The 18,199-nt window shown below is 41.3% G+C and overlaps 2 protein-coding genes across 2 annotated transcripts; both read right to left on the reverse strand.

Moving 5' to 3' along the window:
* Window positions 1-53: 53 nt before the first annotated feature.
* Window positions 54-7,107, reverse strand: LOC136438432 (chromodomain Y-like protein 2). Its single transcript, XM_066433199.1, has 5 exons — window positions 6,517-7,107; window positions 5,528-5,718; window positions 4,524-4,734; window positions 2,887-3,033; window positions 54-265 (listed from the first exon to the last, which is right to left on the reverse strand). Exons 1-5 carry the CDS (start codon window positions 7,069-7,071, stop codon window positions 110-112), a joined length of 1,260 nt encoding a protein of 419 aa, XP_066289296.1. The 5' UTR covers window positions 7,072-7,107; the 3' UTR covers window positions 54-109.
* On the reverse strand, window positions 7,085-9,415 carry LOC136438413 (uncharacterized). Its single transcript, XM_066433183.1, has 4 exons — window positions 9,265-9,415; window positions 8,258-8,392; window positions 7,142-7,701; window positions 7,085-7,097 (listed from the first exon to the last, which is right to left on the reverse strand). Exons 1-4 carry the CDS (start codon window positions 9,394-9,396, stop codon window positions 7,085-7,087), a joined length of 840 nt encoding a protein of 279 aa, XP_066289280.1. The 5' UTR covers window positions 9,397-9,415.
* Between the last annotated feature and the right edge of the window lie 8,784 nt (window positions 9,416-18,199).

The raw sequence follows: 18,199 nt of genomic DNA on the forward strand, positions 1-18,199 counted from the left end.
TCAGTAAGTATAGGTGACGTTTGTAAATTGGAAAAATGGAACTTGATGCATACATATTTGCTTGTATGTAACCTCTTGGAAGACTAACATGGCTGCCGGCGGTCGCGTATCATAAGCGCTCCCTCTCAACGTACGCTAGGATGGCCTTGCAGCACTCTTCAGCCTGCCAGGAGTTGCGTAGGTTTGCGTACTCGTCCTCGTTGCACTCCTGAAGGTCGTACCTGCCGAGGTGTCTCTGCACCATCTTCTTGGTTTGTCGAATAATCTGTGAAGTAGGGAAACATCCATCAATCAATGACAAGGCTCGAAATTCATTTTTGGAAATAGGTGCACTGGTGCACCCAACCCCAAAAATTAGGTACACGGAAAGAATTTTGGGTGCACCACATAAAATAAAGCGGAATGTCAGAAAAAGATTAATGCTACTGCCTCTCACTAGGACTTTAATCTGTAATTCTATAGCTAACTTAAAAATTTCAAATAAGTAATACATCAAAGAAAGTACAACAAAAGGTTATATTGCTTTATCTGATACTTACATTTCAAGAATACTTTAAATGTATTTAAGTTCATGTGGTTTTTCTTTCGCGCTAAGGCGAAAATGGAGTGTTTGCGGTGGTTTCAAGTTTGCGGCAGTGCTACAGTCACATACTTCTTCAGTATTGGACAAAATGTTCGTGGTGGTTTTAAGTTCGCGGTGAAGCGTCGCCGTAAAAACCGCGAACATAGAACCACCACGAACATTTTTGCATTTACAGTATCCTATATACCAGTACATAATAGTACCTTTACCCTATATATAGCCTACAAAAATATCTAGGTGCACCCACATTTAAGAATTAGGTGCACAGCTCCGATTTTGGGTGCACATGCACCCACTATTTTCAGCCCTGAATGAGGACATTTGTGTTTTTTGTGCTCTTTAATGATACCCCAATAACAGTCATTTATAACCGAGCATCATTGGTGTTAACAATGGTATGTGTATGTCCCAACACATGTACATGTATTTACCAAAATACACAATAAGCATATTCTGATGTTTGCAAAAGCGGAATCAGAAATCTTATATTTGTTTTCAAGACATTCTTGCTTCTCCTATTACTGATCTCCAAGCAGATGTAGGGTGGGGCTGTGTGTTTTCTAATTTTTTTAGTCATTTTGTTAGTCTTTCTCCAAGTCTACATCTGATTACTCCTTAGAATGATGGCTATAGTGATGTACAGAACTGTGGAAAAATTAAACTAGATCCTACTACTACTTAAAGATTGGTTCATATTGCAATATTTAATCAAGTAATCCCCCGCAGAATTGGAGAGAGTGTAAACAGATCAATCTAACACAGGTGAAACAAGGCAGGTGGTATCAAGGAGTGCCGCATAAGTAGGGGGGTCTATATAAGACAGAGAGGCACAAGATGACACGTGTAGAACAACGACAACCGTCATTGGATTAGAGTAGCCGCAAAGGAGTGAGAAGCGAGGTTGGTGGGGGCGGGGATGGGGCCTGGGGTAGGGGGAAGCCAAGGGTTTCGCGAGGGGAGCGAAGAGGGGTTGAACGCGAAGCGAAGCACCCACCCACCCAACCAACCCTGTCCAACTTATGGGAAGGGCACACTTAGGGCAAGACTCTGTAGGTGCAAAAACATCCCACCAGTGTTCTCGCCAGGCCTTTTCAGCATAGGGGCCCCCCGATGCTGCGTTTCAATGAGCATAGGGGTGTTTCTTTCTTGGAAGAACCTTCATAAATCTTATAAAAAGTTCATATTTGGCTTTCGAATGAGGATGTGACAGAGGAAAAACTTCACTTCACAAAATGTATCCCTCAAAATGCAGGAAATAGTGTTTTTTTGGCTATGAATTTCAATATTTGGTGCGGGAACATGCCAGACTCCCAACCATTATCATGTCTTTGGCACTCTGCGAGTGACTTGCGCCACGCAAAGTTGGCCTTCTGTACCTGACCCCTACGCTGTGAAAAAAATCCTGGTGAGAACACAGCCCACTTACACCTGATATCAATCCCCATACCTAACATGTGAGAGACTTTCTCCACTGTAGCGGAGGGATACTTGAGTAAAATAGTAACCTTTGTCTGCCCTGCCCTTGGTGCTGAAACGTTAAGCATTAAATACAGCCATCCATTGCTATGCTAGATACAGCAACCTACACGTATAAGGCACCCATCCTTCTAGTGTTAAGTTAATGTGCTGCCTTCAAATACGAAATTGAGTTTTAGAAAGAAAGAAATGCTTCACTTAAACTAAGGACATTATATATAATGTTCTTGCTTGAGCACAACATAGCGAGAGAGGGGTGAAACTTAAACAGTGCCCAAAAGTTCCACCATGAACGCTTGGGACCGCATCTTTGCCACAACGCCACCTAGCGGCAAGGAGCAGTAGTCCATTTAGGCCCTGAGGTAGGTTTGTTAAGGAGTTGTTGAGACGTTTTCAAGTTTGCCATAAGAAACATATATTTTTATTGAATAAAGCAATGCATTGAATGTCTTGAATTACTAGTAAGGAAAAGCCTGACTTCTCTCTGTTGTACCCCTATTCAACTATAGGACGGCGCTCTCGCCGCGCGCTCCCTGCGAGCTCGAGCGCTCAACGAATTCGTTTTAAGCACCCCCCCCCCCCCGTTAGTGGACCCGCGGCACGCTGGCGGCGTCGCTGCGTGCTAAACTCGATTTGTGTTACTCTTGACTTTATATTAAACGGGAATATCATTCAAAACGTACAAGTATGAACAAAAATGGCAACAAAACACACAAAGCTTAAAAAGATTCGCTTTTGGTCAAGGAAATTTGTTGAGTGCTTTGTCAATTCGCCAGCGCCGTCAAGTGGAATGGGGGAGGGTATAACAGGATTCAGGAAACCCCTACCGATAGTGGCTTGTCAATCATGCATTCCGGCACGGTTGGTTTGAGTTCGTGGATGAAGAACTCGTGGATGTAGACCTGTGAGACTAGCCCCGCCTTGTATGCCTCCTCTGCACACAACGTCCGCCCCATCATTAACATGTCTTTAGCCTGCTCAGAAGAGAAATTCCGTTACGATGTGGGGTACATTTTAACTTAAATCTAGGGGGGGCACAATTGTGCGTATATTCAAGTCCGTATGAGTTGCGTATTGACATTTTGTGGCTTAGGGCCCTGTCACACTTGAGCGTATAAACGTTGCGTATGAGTTGCGTATGGACAGAATGCAATACGCAGCCGTACGCACAACAGTTGTGGAATGTTTCGATTATTTTGACGAATGTGTGACTTACATTTCGTTACTCACATGTTAGATGTGCCTCACACATTTATCAAAATAATCGAAAACTATTCATAACGAATAACTTGCGTATTAGCGTAATTTCGTTAATACCCCAAACTATCATACCTACTGGGCCATATTATGCGTATGCCGGCGTACAAAAAACGTACACAAATCGATCGAGATGCGTGTGATGTGCGTATTGTGCGCACGGCGGCGTATGAATAAAATGTCAATGCGCAACTCACACGCAACGGCTATACACACAACTGTGACATGGGCTTTAGGTAAAGTTTGCGGGAAATAATGGTATGTCTTCAACTTTGCTGACTTCAAAAAGAACCAACCTGTTAGTTACTAATAATCTCTCTCATCCTATAATGCATTGAATCCTTTTCAAAATAAGATTCTTTCAAATGCGCCATCATTTCTTTGGCTATTGCTGACAACTTTCAGTATGTGAAAAAAATAATATTTGAATACCTACCAAATTTCTAGCGCATATATATAAACTGATGAATTATAAGTTGGGGGTGTTTTACTTTCGATTAGGAACGAGATAATAAACTTGTATAAACGAAACTGTATACATGATGAAATTGAAAACTTATAATTAAGACAACATTTTTGCTGGAATGTCTTTATATGCACAACGTTTATCCTATCTCCCTCGCATCCAAATACGAATAAATCCATTCAGCACATATTTTTTTGATTTTGACGTCACAACGTACTTATGATGATTGCATATCAGGCCACAGCATGTAAATTTATGGATGACATCAGCGCGCTCAATAATTTTCACCTGATTTTGAATCCTGATTTTCTCCTCCTGAGATGGTAAAAAAAGGGAAATATGTCGTGTTGTAGCCTTGCTTGTACTTGTAGAAGTGACACGAGTGAGGTAGCCATGGCAGCAGTTATAGAGGTAAAACTAGTTCGATAGTTGTAAAAGTGGCACCAATGTGGTAGCCATTAGTGTAGTAACCAACTCGGAAAGTAAGTGATACTAGTCTGCCACACCAGTGTCACCTTTTTTATCCACTTCTTGACTACAGAAATAAAAGACTTGTTGGCTGTGATACCATGTTTTGTCGATTCAATTCTTGTTACAATGTTTATGGTATCTATTTTGACAGTTTAGCCATCTTGTTTTTTAAACCATTTTTTCTCCCTCTCACATTAAATCTAAAGTCTCCAGAGGATGTCATCCATAAAATTTACTTGCTGTGGCCTTACGTGACCAGTAAAGTCGTACCATGGCGGGCCCGACGATGCTCGGTAGCGAGAGAGAGGCACATCCCTCCGGTGTCTGTAGCAGTGCGGCGTACGGCGTCTCAAACACCGCCCTCTCGCTGGCGTACGCGATGTCACTGAGCGCTACTAGCGCGGTGCCGAAACCTCGAGCCAAGCCATTCACCAAAGACACCAACGGCTTCGACAAGTTGATAATGGCATTCACCGCATCCCTGTATGTAATAAAAAATTTAAGTCCTAATGTAGCACAAATTAAGCTAAAAATTCGATCCAACACCAAAAGTTAGCGCATCGAATTTTCGACCATCCCACTGGCAGTCTTCTTCAGAATTCAAAAAGTCACTTAGATCAGGTGACCTAATAGACAATACACCATTCTCACGCGGCGGACATGATGGATTAGATAGAATGAAAACGAGGAAACAAACAAAAATCATTCACAGATTTAGTTTTCCTCCCAAATCACACTAAGTTCTAAAAGATGATATCAAATCTTGAACATTATAACTATAGTGTAATGCACAGAAAAGATGCAGAACTTTAGAGCCACGTTTATCGATCCCATAGTCCCGCCCTCCTGCGTCAAAAAGCGGAAGTGCAAAATAAAGCATAGAAATGCAGGTATTTAACGAACATGCAGCCAATTCCTGATTGGTCGATTCTGTAACTGCCAAGTTATCATTGGTTGAAATGATGATTGTGATCGACAGTCATAATGGCCTCGTTTTCATTCTATCATGTCCGCCGCGTGAGAAAGGCGTACTGTTGGTCAAAACTTCAGGGAAGTTTATACCGTCCGCCGTCTTTGTTTCTTCCACGCATACTCGGGCAGATCATCATAACGACGGAATTTTTTATGATAACACGCAGTAACCAAGATCATTCAATACAAAACAAGTTTTCGTTTTGTGTGATATGCTGGATTTTATCTAATTTTCCAAACGAAAACACTATTTGGCTATCTGTTTTCCAGATTATAATACAGTTTTATTACGCCGACTTTACCTCAACTTTTCCGCCATGTTGTTGACGTCATGCTTCCTAACTGCGTTCCTCCGGCCCGCCAAGTCAGAACCAACCAAATACGTCAGGTCCACGCCTGCGCAGAACACGCCTCCGCAGCCTGTAACCGTCACAATCTTACAGTTGTTGTCGGAGTCAGCTACTCGAAGCGCATTGGTCAGTTCAGCAAAGGCCTGTCAAGAGGATAGTAGAGGGCATGAATGTTCGTCAATAAGTAATGCATATTTGGCTTAGGCCCAATTTACACTTGTCCTTTTAACTGTAGTACTACACATGGTAGTCTACTTCAGAGGGTATAGTAGACTTCTGTAGTAGACTACGCTTCATTTCTTTTTACACCCAGAAAAAAGCTGTCCACTAGAGAAGTAGACTACAATGTGTCGTACTACAGTTAAAAGAACAAGTTTAAATTGGGCCTTATAGAAATATGCATTTTGATGCATGTGCAGTTTCAGCCAGGGTTTTTTATTGCATTTTAATTGAACCACTTTTTTACCGTTCTTTTTTTCTAATGGACTTTCAATGGCGTGTTCACCATTGAATCAAGTCAGTCCCTCATGAAAATCTGAAGAAATTGAGATATAATTTCAGTCTCAAGAAGATATTGCCTTTGTGCCCAATTCAAATATGATATTTTTCTGAATCCAAAAACGTAATTGTATTGGCAACTTGACATTGAACCTGGACGAGGCAGCAGTTGCATTATCATTAGACAGCATCAACATTCTGTTAAATACCCTCTAGATGAAATACAGCCAGGTATATTGCGAACAACCATTGGACAAACTTCAATTGGGATGCTTAAAAATTACTTCTGCAATGTGTTTTTGGATACTTGTTTGTCAACTTAAAGCCTTAGTACCTTGTATGTTCCACTTGCTTTCAGTCATAAATGAACCTAGATATTTGCCTATCATCCCATTGAAACCCATACTTAATCTAATTAGATCAACAAATATCGTCATCTTTACCTCTGGTCTCAACATAGCACGTGACGTGACGTCACCAGGGAAGATGATGGCCACGTGACCATGCTCTTTCCTCACGGTGATGTACTCGTACCCATTCGCTGGGGGTCTGTATGTATGACGTAACGCTATCTTTCCCGGGGAACAACGCTCCTTTGAAGCTTGCGACAAGTCTCTTTTCTGCCGGGGCGGTGTTGGCTTCCTCTTGGACGGTGTTTTTGTTTTTGGTCTCAGATCGGACGTTGAGAAGCTCTTCTTGGGTGTTATAGCCGTCTTTCCTACCGACGTCGATTCGTTACTCTTCGTGTGGGTTTCCGATGTGCCCGTCGGCTCGTATTCGGTCATCTTCGCCAAAACTCGGACGGATCGCCTCGTTATCAACGCTAAGGCATCGCGGGCTTTCTTGGGAAGAAGCGGTTTCTTGACGGGAGGGGTCGCCGATGGTTCATCCCCTGCTGCCGCCTGGTCTTGGATAAATTCCCGCTCTGTCTCCGACGTTGTGGAGTAGTTTTTCAGGGGGGTGGTGTCGTCTTGGACAGCCGCGCTGTCTGTTTCCATGCCGTCGTATTCCTCACTGTGATCCCCTGCGCCACTATTCCCTTCTAGCTGCAACAACGCCTCTTCTGACACTTTCTCTGGCAATACCTCCTTCCTCTGAACATTCAGAGCCTGAAAGAAACAGGGCATCGTCTCCTCTTCATCTGCCCCAGTTTCCACAGTGTCTTGTAAGCTCACTTCTTCCCCAACTTCTTGGCATACACATTCAACGGGGAACACCTCATCTGTGTTCAAATTCCCTTCTCCATCCATTTCTTGCATAGGCGTGTCGGTTTGTTGTGGTGGGGAGATGTTGTCTTCGTTTATCAAAGTATCTCTGTCTTCTTCCTCTTCGTAGAAACTTTCCTCCTTGTTTTCTTCTTCTTCCTCGTCGTCTGAGAGAAACTCCATACCGTCTATCAGACGATAAAGACGCTTGTAGACGATGGATTTGGCGTGCTCAAACGCGGCGTCACCCACATCCGGGGTCTTCCTCAGAACGTAGCGGACCTCAAAGTTGACCACGAGGTCTAGAACTCTGGTCAGGTTGCTGAACGGTTCCCAAGTGTCGTCTGTCGGACCGTAGCCAGCCCAGCGGACCAAGTAAAACGCCTTTCCGTTCTGGTATCTTTTACCACGAATTCTCTCCACCTAGGAATACAATTTTTAACAACGATATGAATTGTGTGTTTGATATTGCTTCGCTGACCGATCCTTTTTTCAATTCAAACTTTATTGTACAGCAAATCTAACAGGTACAATGTATGAAAAGTTCTTAAGCCGTACTAAACATCAAGACATATACATGCCTTCGCCTATAACAATGCTAATGAGTTCTACATATCTTAAGACTAAACACTACGCTATTCAATAAGATTGATACAGTATTCGTATATGGAAAATGGATTTCATGATAATACACAGGAAACAAAGTTTACATCAATTGCCTGCGTCAGAGATGATTCGTTTGAGAAAAGAGGTAGATGTATATCGGCCTATGTACAAGGAAATTGCGTCAGGACATGATATAAGTAAATCACTTGCTCAAGAAGGGCACTGAAACTTGTATAAACTGCACCACGTACAAAAATGCAAGTTAGTAACGTTAGCTTATCATATATATGCGATGCACGTTTACGTTTAAAATGAGCGCCATTCTCATTGGACGGTGTCTTATATAATGCTCTTATATAATGGTAACCCTTACCTCAAACAAGGTCCTTTCGGGATCCATCGTTTGATCCGAATTTTGTCTCGAATGTGCTTTCGTGATCAGTCTTGAATGTCTCTCTTGGCTCGAATCAAACGTCTCTTTCCTTAGGAAAACTGGCATCCGAGTAACCTAGTTTTGGTTTATTACAAGTTTGCGAGAAAAAAAATATTGAATCATAAACGATAACACTGTCATCTGGAGATACTAAACATCGATGAAACAGGAAAATTGGAAGATAATTATGGACAGTCTTTGAAACACATCACGTCGATTTTTACACATAGAAAAAATCAGAGTGAAAAATCACCCAATTATCATTTACCTGGTCTCCAGATGCCATTTCAAAATGATCGGCTTCCATTTTGAATTCAAACCACGAACTAGGACTTTGTAACTTTTAGGAGATAACTTGGGATCTTGCTACCACTGTCAGCGTACATGCGCAAGTGAGTTTTTCAAAATCGGCGTCTTGTTTTTCTGCAAGTTCGAAAGAACCTGACTCGAAATTCTAATCATTCTAGCGTCATGGAGTTGAGCCTTGGCATTGTTTCAAGTTGCAGAGATTCTTAAATGCACATGATAACAGCTAGGCGTGTTATATTTCTTTCTTTCTAACAGCATTTGCTCTCCTAACAACTAGGTAAATCTTATCACTGTATATATGAGACGGAACAGAGAGAAATTTACATAAGGGGCGTGGTTACGGGGCTGCAAGGGGTGGTCCAAGAAGAAAAGGGCGTGGCTATGGATTCTCAACCTACGGAACAAAAAGTCTACAGCAGGGGCGTGGTTATAGCTTCACTTGACTACCTTGGGGGCGTGCATGGAGGAAGGCTACCTGCCATTTGTTTACATCTAACGTCATCGGTTTTAATGACAGAAAATGTGTGGAAGCCGTTTTTTTACGATTAACAAGGAATTTTATGGGGTTTTGTGTGTGCCAGTGTTGCTAACAAAAAATACAAGAATCATATCAGTATTATTCACAAACGTAATCTTACCTTTCTATCCAACACATTTTGATGACTACTGGTAACGTTAACTCCTGTGTATTGCAATGTTGCTACGCAACGAGACCGCAAGACGTGTAGAACGTTCGTCCAACTGCGACGTTCGAAGCGTTCGAAGAACATCGGGTCAAATGAGGTGACGCCTTTCATGCATCACAGTAGTTTGAACAATTCACAGGTCGGATTATTATGATGCTTTCATGATAAAACAATCAGGTTTTTATTTGTTAGAGGTAATGGATTGGTGCGCTCTGTGATTGGTCATTTCCTTGAAGACAACAACCTGATTGGTGGAATACTGGTATGATTATTTGGTTTGGTTGGTTGAGAGTATCCGATTGGCTGATGTTCAACAAAGGAACGAATTTATTTGAGATGAAACGATACTGTCTCGTGCTCTACTAAAATATCGTAGTTAACCGAAGTGCCTGGCATATTTATTTTTCAGCTTTGTCTACTAGATATACTCTAAAGATGACATGGTGGCTGTGTCCGAAGCGTCCATAGAATCGCTGTCTTTTAATGGCTTAGCAAAGGTATTCAAAGGTCGACTTTACTGAAATGATCGATTGAGATTTTCCGTCTTGCAAATTATTTGTTTGTTTGTTTGTTTGTTTGTTTGTTTGTTTGTATTCTAAGTATACCCGGTAAACCGCCTCATGGCGTAACACACCAGGTTTGTACTGAAGAGTGCAAGATCCATATCCGAACAGAGTTATTTGATCCATTCACACCGGGAAGGACCCCTACTCGATAAGTGTGGTGGGTTCGAGGTGTGGCTCTCCCCAAACACAGGGCCTCCATTTAACGTCCTATCCGAGGGGCGTCCCTAACCAAAGCTAGGTACTCATTTTCACCTGAGTGAAGTGAGGAAAGTTGTGTTGAATGCCTTTCCTCAGAACACGGCGTCAATGGGACAAGGCAGGGGACCCTGGGTTCGAACACAGGACAACTACGCCACCGTGTAATTTGGGTAGAGTCGACCTTCAATTGATTCCATTATGTTAATTGGAACTTTGTTCTCATGATTAACGAGATACAACAATACATATAATTTGGGCGCAGGAGACCTTTAATTGATTAGATTATGTCAATTAGAACTTAGTTTTCATAATTAATGAGACATATCAAAACATTTGCAAGAATTCAAAAAATATCATCTTCCAATGATTAAGCAGATTTTATAAATGACATCATCTGCCGACTAAAATCTAATGCTAGGGCGTGAAAAAAACGATATCGGTATAAAAAAAGACTATAAACGTTGTAACAATAATTGAAGCTACAAAACATGGTATCACAGCCAACAAGTCTTTTATTCCTGTATTCAAGAAGTGCACAAAGTGACACTAGTCTGTTAGCATAACACTTCACATACAAAGTTGACAACTAATAGTTCACTTAAATCATATATATACATATATACATTTATAATAGTGTTGCTTCCAACGTTACAACTCCCAAACTATGTTCACTTCTACAACAGTTATTACATTCATGGTTAACGTTACCTCACTAGTGTCACTTCTACGAATACAAGCATATGACATACTCTTCTTTTCTTTCTTTTTATTTAGATTTTGACCTAAGTGATTCACTAAATACCGTTTACCATTGAATGTAAAACTGGAAGGCATCCGGGCACTGGAATTTTCAACATGATGTTGTAATTATACAAATATATATTGTTCAAGCAAAAGTGTATTGATGAACAAAGAAGTACAATGCCCACTACATATTTCTACATCAACTGTTTGAAGCCTTAATCTGTTAAGAAATATGATACAAAGTCTGTAAGAAAATTTGCATGACTACTTAAATTCTACTTTGAATTTTCATCACTCAGATGTCGGATTGACAATCTTGTCTCTTGCTAGAAATCAACCAAAAGTCTACTACACATTCGTACACCAGAGGCTTTAGTCTGTTATGAGATATACTAGCAGAAAGTCTGTAAGAAAATTTGCATGACTACTTGGATTCTACTTTGAATTTTCATCAATCAGATGTCAAATTAAAAATCGTATGTCTCTTGCTAGAAATCAACCAAAAGTCTACTACACTTTCGTACACCAGAAGCTTTAATCTGTTAAGAGATATACTAGCAGAAATTATGTAAGAAATGTTGCATGACTACTTGGATTCTATTTTGAATTTTCATCACTCAGATGTCAGATCGAAAATCTCATGTCTCTTGCTAGAAATCAACCAAGAAAAGGCTAGGGTCGGCAAAAAGCACAAGGTTTTTCCTAGGCCTAAGGCAGTACATTGATGGAGAAAACCGTGCATGCAAACTGCGCATTTGAGAGACTGGCCTTTGATCCCATCAAACGATTTTGAAACATTCAATATTCAAATATGTTCCAAGGAGGTATTTCATTTACCGTCTGCACCTTTCAATAGCAAGCCGCAAGCTCTGATTAGAACACACAACACCATTTTGTTGTAAACATTCACTTCTAGGGTCGAGATGAGGTGTGGTTAAGAATAGAGACTTTCTTTGTTTCAATGTCTTAAACTAAATTGCTCAAAAGTTCTACTAACAGTTCTTAAACAAGTTATAAAATAATCATTGAATCAACTAATTATTACTTACTTCAATGACGAACTTATGACTTGTTTAAGAAAAAAACTGTAGAAGTTTTGAGCAATTTAGTTTAAGACATTGAAACAAAATATTAAGAAATAACTTTGGCATGACTTTGGCATGGTATGAGTTGGCCTTGAGTGCCTTTTATGAGTATTAGCCTGGTGCATAGGAACCATCATGAAACTATTATTCTTGTTTGACCAATCATTAATTTTCCATGTCATAATTTGACCAACAATCTAATACACAGTTCAGATCCGCTTCTTTCTCATCAATGATAAACATCTTAGTTACTTCAAACTAAACATATGATCCCTTTCAAAAATTGCTATACACTTCCACTAACGTTCATCTCCGTCAAGACTCCTGTCCGTCTTTACAGTAGGGGAGGGACCACCATTTTTATATAACTCAAAAGTTGCGCAGTAATGTGCAACGTGCATGCCCGCTTCATTTTTTAACTTAAATTTTGCTCAGAAAGGTCCAGTTTTCTGCTGGGGGGGACGGAAGAAAAATTTGGCAAATTTGTGACCTTTTGTATATACATTGCTTTCTTTCTGGATGGACTAACCCATTTGGACAGGGGGTGAAATCATTTTCTCATCTCAATCTTCTGGCTGTAGCTCGTCAAAATGCCCTCTTTTTTTTACCTAAACCAACCTGACCAATTCAGCTTTGCAATTGGGGTAAAGACTTGAGGTTTGAAATGTTAGGTAATTGTATGTGTTTTGAAGTGATTGTTTTTGCATGGCTTAACCATGTGTTGTATTGGAAAGTCCATTTGGTCCAGGCCCCTCCCCAGTACAAGGGCTGTTCAATAATGAATCACTCCGACCCACTTCCACTCAATCTTCCTCGAGGACGGACTGAGGTGTGACAGCGGAGCTCAGGTGAATTCAGGGCAATCGTTACGGTACTGACTACGCCGCGTGTTCATTAAACGCGTTTTGGCGACGCCTCAGGGGCGAGCGAAATGATATATTATTGTGTGCAGTTTGTAATCATTCTAGAAATTGCATAGGCATTTGTCCAGCGGTATGCGGTACGTCGCCTGAAATGGTGTAGTATTGTGTGCAATTTTCGAGAATTCTTGTTTCAGATTAGTTTCCCATGCACCAAGAGAAACGAAACTTGGCACACGTATTATATCAAAAGACTAGTAAGTGTGCCAAGTTTGATACTTTCTCCTGGATTATGGGGGAATAGTGGTGTACTACTTAAACCTATAAGTAATACACCGCATATTCACGTCCCTGATGACTGCATTGAATTCAACTGGCTTTACTATTCAAGCAACTTTCAAAGAGAGCATGTTCAGAAATGAAGAAGAAATTGAAGAAGCATGCAGGAAATAATATCATTGTTGTGCATGTCGAATTGCAGTACCTACAAGAACTGAAAATGGGTCAGAGGAATTGTTTATTGAAAAGCCCTCGTAGCCGATAATAAACAGATAGGGTAAAGCCATCAAGCCGCTACGTGCATCATTATCAGTAGCGGGGGAAGACAGTGATTGTGTTTTTGTTGATCACAACCAACTGTCCCCCCGGCCCCACTGCAACCCCTGTTGGGTATTCAGCACGGACAGTGGTGTGGCGGACGTACCTGCCCCGGTCGGTGTACATGACAACACGCTGGTTGAATGAGTCCACCACCAAGATGTGGCCAGAGCTGTCCACACAGATGCCCTCGGGACGACTCAGGCGGCCACCTCTCTGTCCCGGTCCTCCGAACTTCGACACGTACTGCCCGGTCTCACCAAATGTATAGATAAAGTGAGTGTCATAGTCAGACACGAAGATGTTCCCTTTCCGGTTAACGGCGACGTTCATCGGCCTCTTCATCCGCTGCTGCTGCCCGACTTCCCACAGGAGTTTCCCATCCGGCATGAAGGCTTGTACACCACCACTGATGAAACCGTCAGACCATGTGACGATAACGTGGTTAGTGCGCAAGCCCACGGCCATTCCGCGGGGTGCACCCCGTGGTACGGTGTCAGGGAGGTCAAAGTTGGCTTTGAGATCGCCATCCCTGCCGACCTGTACCACGGAGTCAGGGCTGGCAGGGTACCCAAGCATCAAGACCCACAGATGGCCATCCTTGTCGATGGACACATCATATGGCGTCTTTGATGGGTACCCTAGCCCTTGTGCACCGGGTGGGAACTGGCCCAGGTAAGCGCCCTCCAAGCTGTACACTTGGAGAAGCGCTTTGGACCGATCGGTCACCCAGATGTTTTTGTCTGGGGACACTGCGACTCCACGTGCGCCGCTCAGTTTTCCATCCCCCGGCTCATCGCCAAAGGTGATGATCTGTGACCTGCTGCCCCCGCCAGACACCTCTACAGAAATACAAAAAAGGAAGGTACTCTCATTGTCACAAGCCAAGCTAGTGTTAGGAGTAGTGCTGCGTACCTAAACGTACCGTCAGGTACAGGTACAGGTACCGGTACAGAGGTTTAGGTACAGGTCCGGACATGTGTTTTTCTGAACTTCTTCAATGACAAAAACATAAACCATTTTTAACTTGTCAGTATATCTTTATTCGAAGAACACTAGGTTACCGCCAAACTCCCTTGGCCTTGCTATCAAAACTCCCGACCTGTCTGGATGATGTTTTGCATATTAGTTAAGCTATTCCAAGGCGTCACTTTGGTCACGTTTGGTGTTGCATGAGGTTATTAGGTTAGTCACAAAATAAGCATATGTACAGTATCGGTGGTACTTCTTGATCAGGTATTTGGGACCTGTACCGAATCACATTTTACGGTACAGTACCGGTACACAGTACCGGTACGCAGCACTAGTTAGGAGGGTAAGACCAGCATTTGCAATACACATTCGTCTAAAATGCCTGTCTAGAGTTCCCGACTTACATTGTTTCACACCTCGCTACCGGAAAAGAGAGAAGGGTAGATAGCATAGGAAGTAGTGCTGCGTACCGGTACTGTGTACCGGTACTGTATACCGTGAACATCGATTAATTAGGTACAGGTCGAAAATACCAGATCACGAAGTACCGGTACTGCACCGATATTAATCTACACAAAGTCTATGGTTATTTTGTGACTGATCTCCTAACCTCATAGCCTCTTGCAACACCGAACATGGCCAAAGTGACACATTGGAAAAGCGTTACTAATATGCGACAGATCATTCAGGAGGGCCGGGAGTTTTGATAGTAAGGCCAAGGCGGTAGGAACCTAGTTATATTCTTTGAATAAAGATGCTGACCAGTTGTAAACAGCTTATTAATGTTTCTGTCGTTATTGAAGAAGTTCAGAAGAACACATGTTAATTTGTAAAATTGTTTAGGTACAGGTACAGGTCCGGACCTGTACCTAAACCTATATACTAGTACCTATACCTATGTACCGGTACCTGTACCTGATGTGACGTTTAGGTACGCAGCACTACTATTAAGTATAGGATGTTAGAGTGATCAGAAGGATGTACTTAGAAGCAATAGTACCTGATTGAGCCTGTCATCTAAAGCATGATGCCGCCTGACATTGACATCAAACTAACATTTTGTAAGATGCTAGGAATTTGAGGTTAAACAATAAAGCATATTGCGAAAGTGATCTCGAACCATTTTAACTTGACTCATAAACTTACAGGTGAGCTATTCTTCAACTGGTTGTGACAGAGAAGACAGACGTTCGAAATGTACAGTATTTACAGGTTCATTGTACCGGGAAAATTCCCCTAGCTCTTTTCGACAGCCCAATTAACAGTAGACCATGTCCTAAAAACTGCGACCCTTTCTAGTAGTAGGGTGCATGTCGGGTGAGCGACACAGCCAGCATTCGAACTCAAGACTTCTGGGTTCAGAGTGGCCGCAAACCACTGAACTACACAAGCATAATTTGTATGGAGGCAGGTCAGTAAAGAATTTCTCCAACACACTTTTAGCAATTGGAGATGCTGAAATGTGTGATCGCACATATTTCTATATAGGCCACACTATTTGCAATTCTGAGGTCGCAACAGTTTGTCTTTTACAGTTGACTAGATAAAGGGAGGTGTGAAAATGAATTAAAAGCAGTCAACAGTGCGTTTAATACGTGAAGTGTTCATTAAATGTTTTTGAAGACTAATTTCCATACACTATAAGGAACAAAACTTTTCAGTTATCAGGTGATTAGAATAATAATGCGTGCGAAATCCTTGTACATGTAGTTGTAGGAAGATTAGTCTTCGAAAACCTTTAACGAATTAAAAGTGCATTCAAGACGCTAATGACTACTCTGAAGGAAGTCAACTGGCTCCACTACTTAGTAACACCTCCCTCTATCCTAGCGTCTGTAAATGAGTCCTTTGATAGTTCAGAATGGAAAATGGACATGTAGCCTATAGAGATACGTATTAAAGTAGCACCAGAAAAAAAAATCCCAAGCTCTTTTTGACCAGCACAATTAGTGGTAGACGATATCCTAAGGATTGCAATCTTTTCAAATAGTAGCGTAACTGTAGATGTACATTTTCAGCCTGCTACGACAACCATAAGTGGGTCAGGTGAATTCTTTATTGAACAGCCCTCGTACTGATGACACGATTAGTACAATGTAAGTACAGGCAAACCTTTAGTGTCCGTTGAAGGCGGCCCGGTGGCTTGTGAGGGTCCTGCCTTGTCCACGTCCGTGCGGATTGGGTCGGGAGAAGTATGTCCATGGTCCCGGTCGACCTATGTATAAAACGATTATAATATCTAATGATTTATTAAGTGTCAAATTTAATGTTTCAGGAAGAAAATTCTGGGCATTCCCAACAGTCGTATTGAATTATATACAATATAATACAATATAATGTATGTTGAAAACGAGACACACTTTTTACTCGATTATTCCTTATATGAAGATGAGCGCCAATCGCTGGTTTAAGATAATAGAATTAGATTAAAAAATGCACAAAAATGTCAAAGCAGGACACTTTCATATACCTGATGTCATATATGTCAATAATGATAATAATGATAATGAAGGGAAGCAATCAGAGTAGCGAACTTGAGATATAATACTATAATGGGTACCAGGATAGTTCAGGTACAGGTAGAGTACCGGGCTTACTAAAGTTGTAACTTATCAATTACCTGTACATCAAGTTCAGAAAACGTATCTTTATTTTGTTTACATACGCAGTCCTTTGCAGAAGTTAGGCTCATGGAACAGGTGCAACTTAAAATGGTGACGGGAAACTTAGCTTTTGACTTAGCTTGCCATAAAAAGTATTTCGAACCATGCCTTAAAAACAAGTCATATGGAGTTCTGTATGACGCCTTTATGAATATGAGGCTGTGTCATGTGTAATAAGTTGGTGAGCAAATACAATTTCGTAAAAGACTAGTCAGACAGCTACTGACCATGATGACGTCAGCCGACGTCACAGTCTTCAGCACAGCAGAACTTTGCCAGACAGTGTCGCCTGGGGTGTAGGGTCCTCCAGTGGTTTTCACAGGCTACAAACAGGCAGATGAATATTGTTAAATACCTTTGCAAAGAAGACTATATTTATTTCCATAAAAATAGAGATATTATTTTGGGTGTGTCTGTGTATGGGTTTCCGGATTTTTGTAGTTAGCACAATTTAATCCCTGGACTCAAATACATATAACATGATTTTTATGTAGTTTTTTAGGCAGGTGGAACATTTTAAGATACCAATGTATGCAAACAAATTCCTAATTTGCATGATTAATGCAAAATCGCCACAATATATCTAAGTGGTTAATGATTGGACTAAAATATTGCATAACACAGCATAATACATGTGGAGGGGAATATAAAAAAAGGCAATTACACTGCAGTATCATGGTCACACACTAGGGGGCCAAGACTTGACCTTGACCTTCCTCTTGCTTACACCTATCCACATGCCAAATATCGTCCTTCATCAAGAGGTTCTTCAGTTATACTGACTACAAAATCTGGAAACACACGTAGACCAAAAAAGTATACAGTACCTCCATTTTCATGGATATGATAATTAGTGGTACAAATAAATCAAGATAACTTAGTAAAACAGTAATGCTTGTCCAGGAATCAAATAATTCGAGGTATTATCACAGCTTGAATCAAAAGGGTCACATATAAATTTACATTACACAACATATGACATTCTGATGTCAATATCGTACAAAATTATTCTTGCATGAAAGATTGACAAAAATAATCTTTCATGTAAAAATGATTTTGTAAGATGTTCAAAGAGCTGAACTTACAGATTCGTGATGCGGCGGTGGGGAGGCATGGTGCACCAGAAATACAAGTACCGAGATCATCAGCGATACCATGACAACGGACGCTATGATGATGGTGATGGCAATCCCCCGGCCTTG

This window comes from Branchiostoma lanceolatum, chromosome 7 (genome assembly GCF_035083965.1).
Source record: "Branchiostoma lanceolatum isolate klBraLanc5 chromosome 7, klBraLanc5.hap2, whole genome shotgun sequence".
Lineage (NCBI taxonomy): Eukaryota > Metazoa > Chordata > Leptocardii > Amphioxiformes > Branchiostomatidae > Branchiostoma > Branchiostoma lanceolatum.

What these genes read in the sequence shown, in the direction of transcription:
- LOC136438432 (XM_066433199.1), bottom strand. Translation starts at nt 7,071, where the DNA reads ATGGAAACAGACAGCGCGGCTGTCCAAGACGACACCACCCCCCTGAAA. An exon ending in GTGCTATGTTGAGACCAGAG is followed by an intron (nt 5,719 to 6,516) that starts GTAAAGATGACG and finishes TCCTCTTGACAG; the next exon opens with GCCTTTGCTGAACTGACCAA. An exon ending in TGATTGACAAGCCACTATCG is followed by an intron (nt 266 to 2,886) that starts GTAGGGGTTTCC and finishes CCTACTTCACAG; the next exon opens with ATTATTCGACAAACCAAGAA.
- LOC136438413 (XM_066433183.1), bottom strand. Translation starts at nt 9,396, where the DNA reads ATGTTCTTCGAACGCTTCGAACGTCGCAGTTGGACGAACGTTCTACAC. An exon ending in AAAATGTGTTGGATAGAAAG is followed by an intron (nt 8,393 to 9,264) that starts GTAAGATTACGT and finishes AACCAAAACTAG; the next exon opens with GTTACTCGGATGCCAGTTTT. An exon ending in CCGAAAGGACCTTGTTTGAG is followed by an intron (nt 7,702 to 8,257) that starts GTAAGGGTTACC and finishes TTGTATTCCTAG; the next exon opens with GTGGAGAGAATTCGTGGTAA.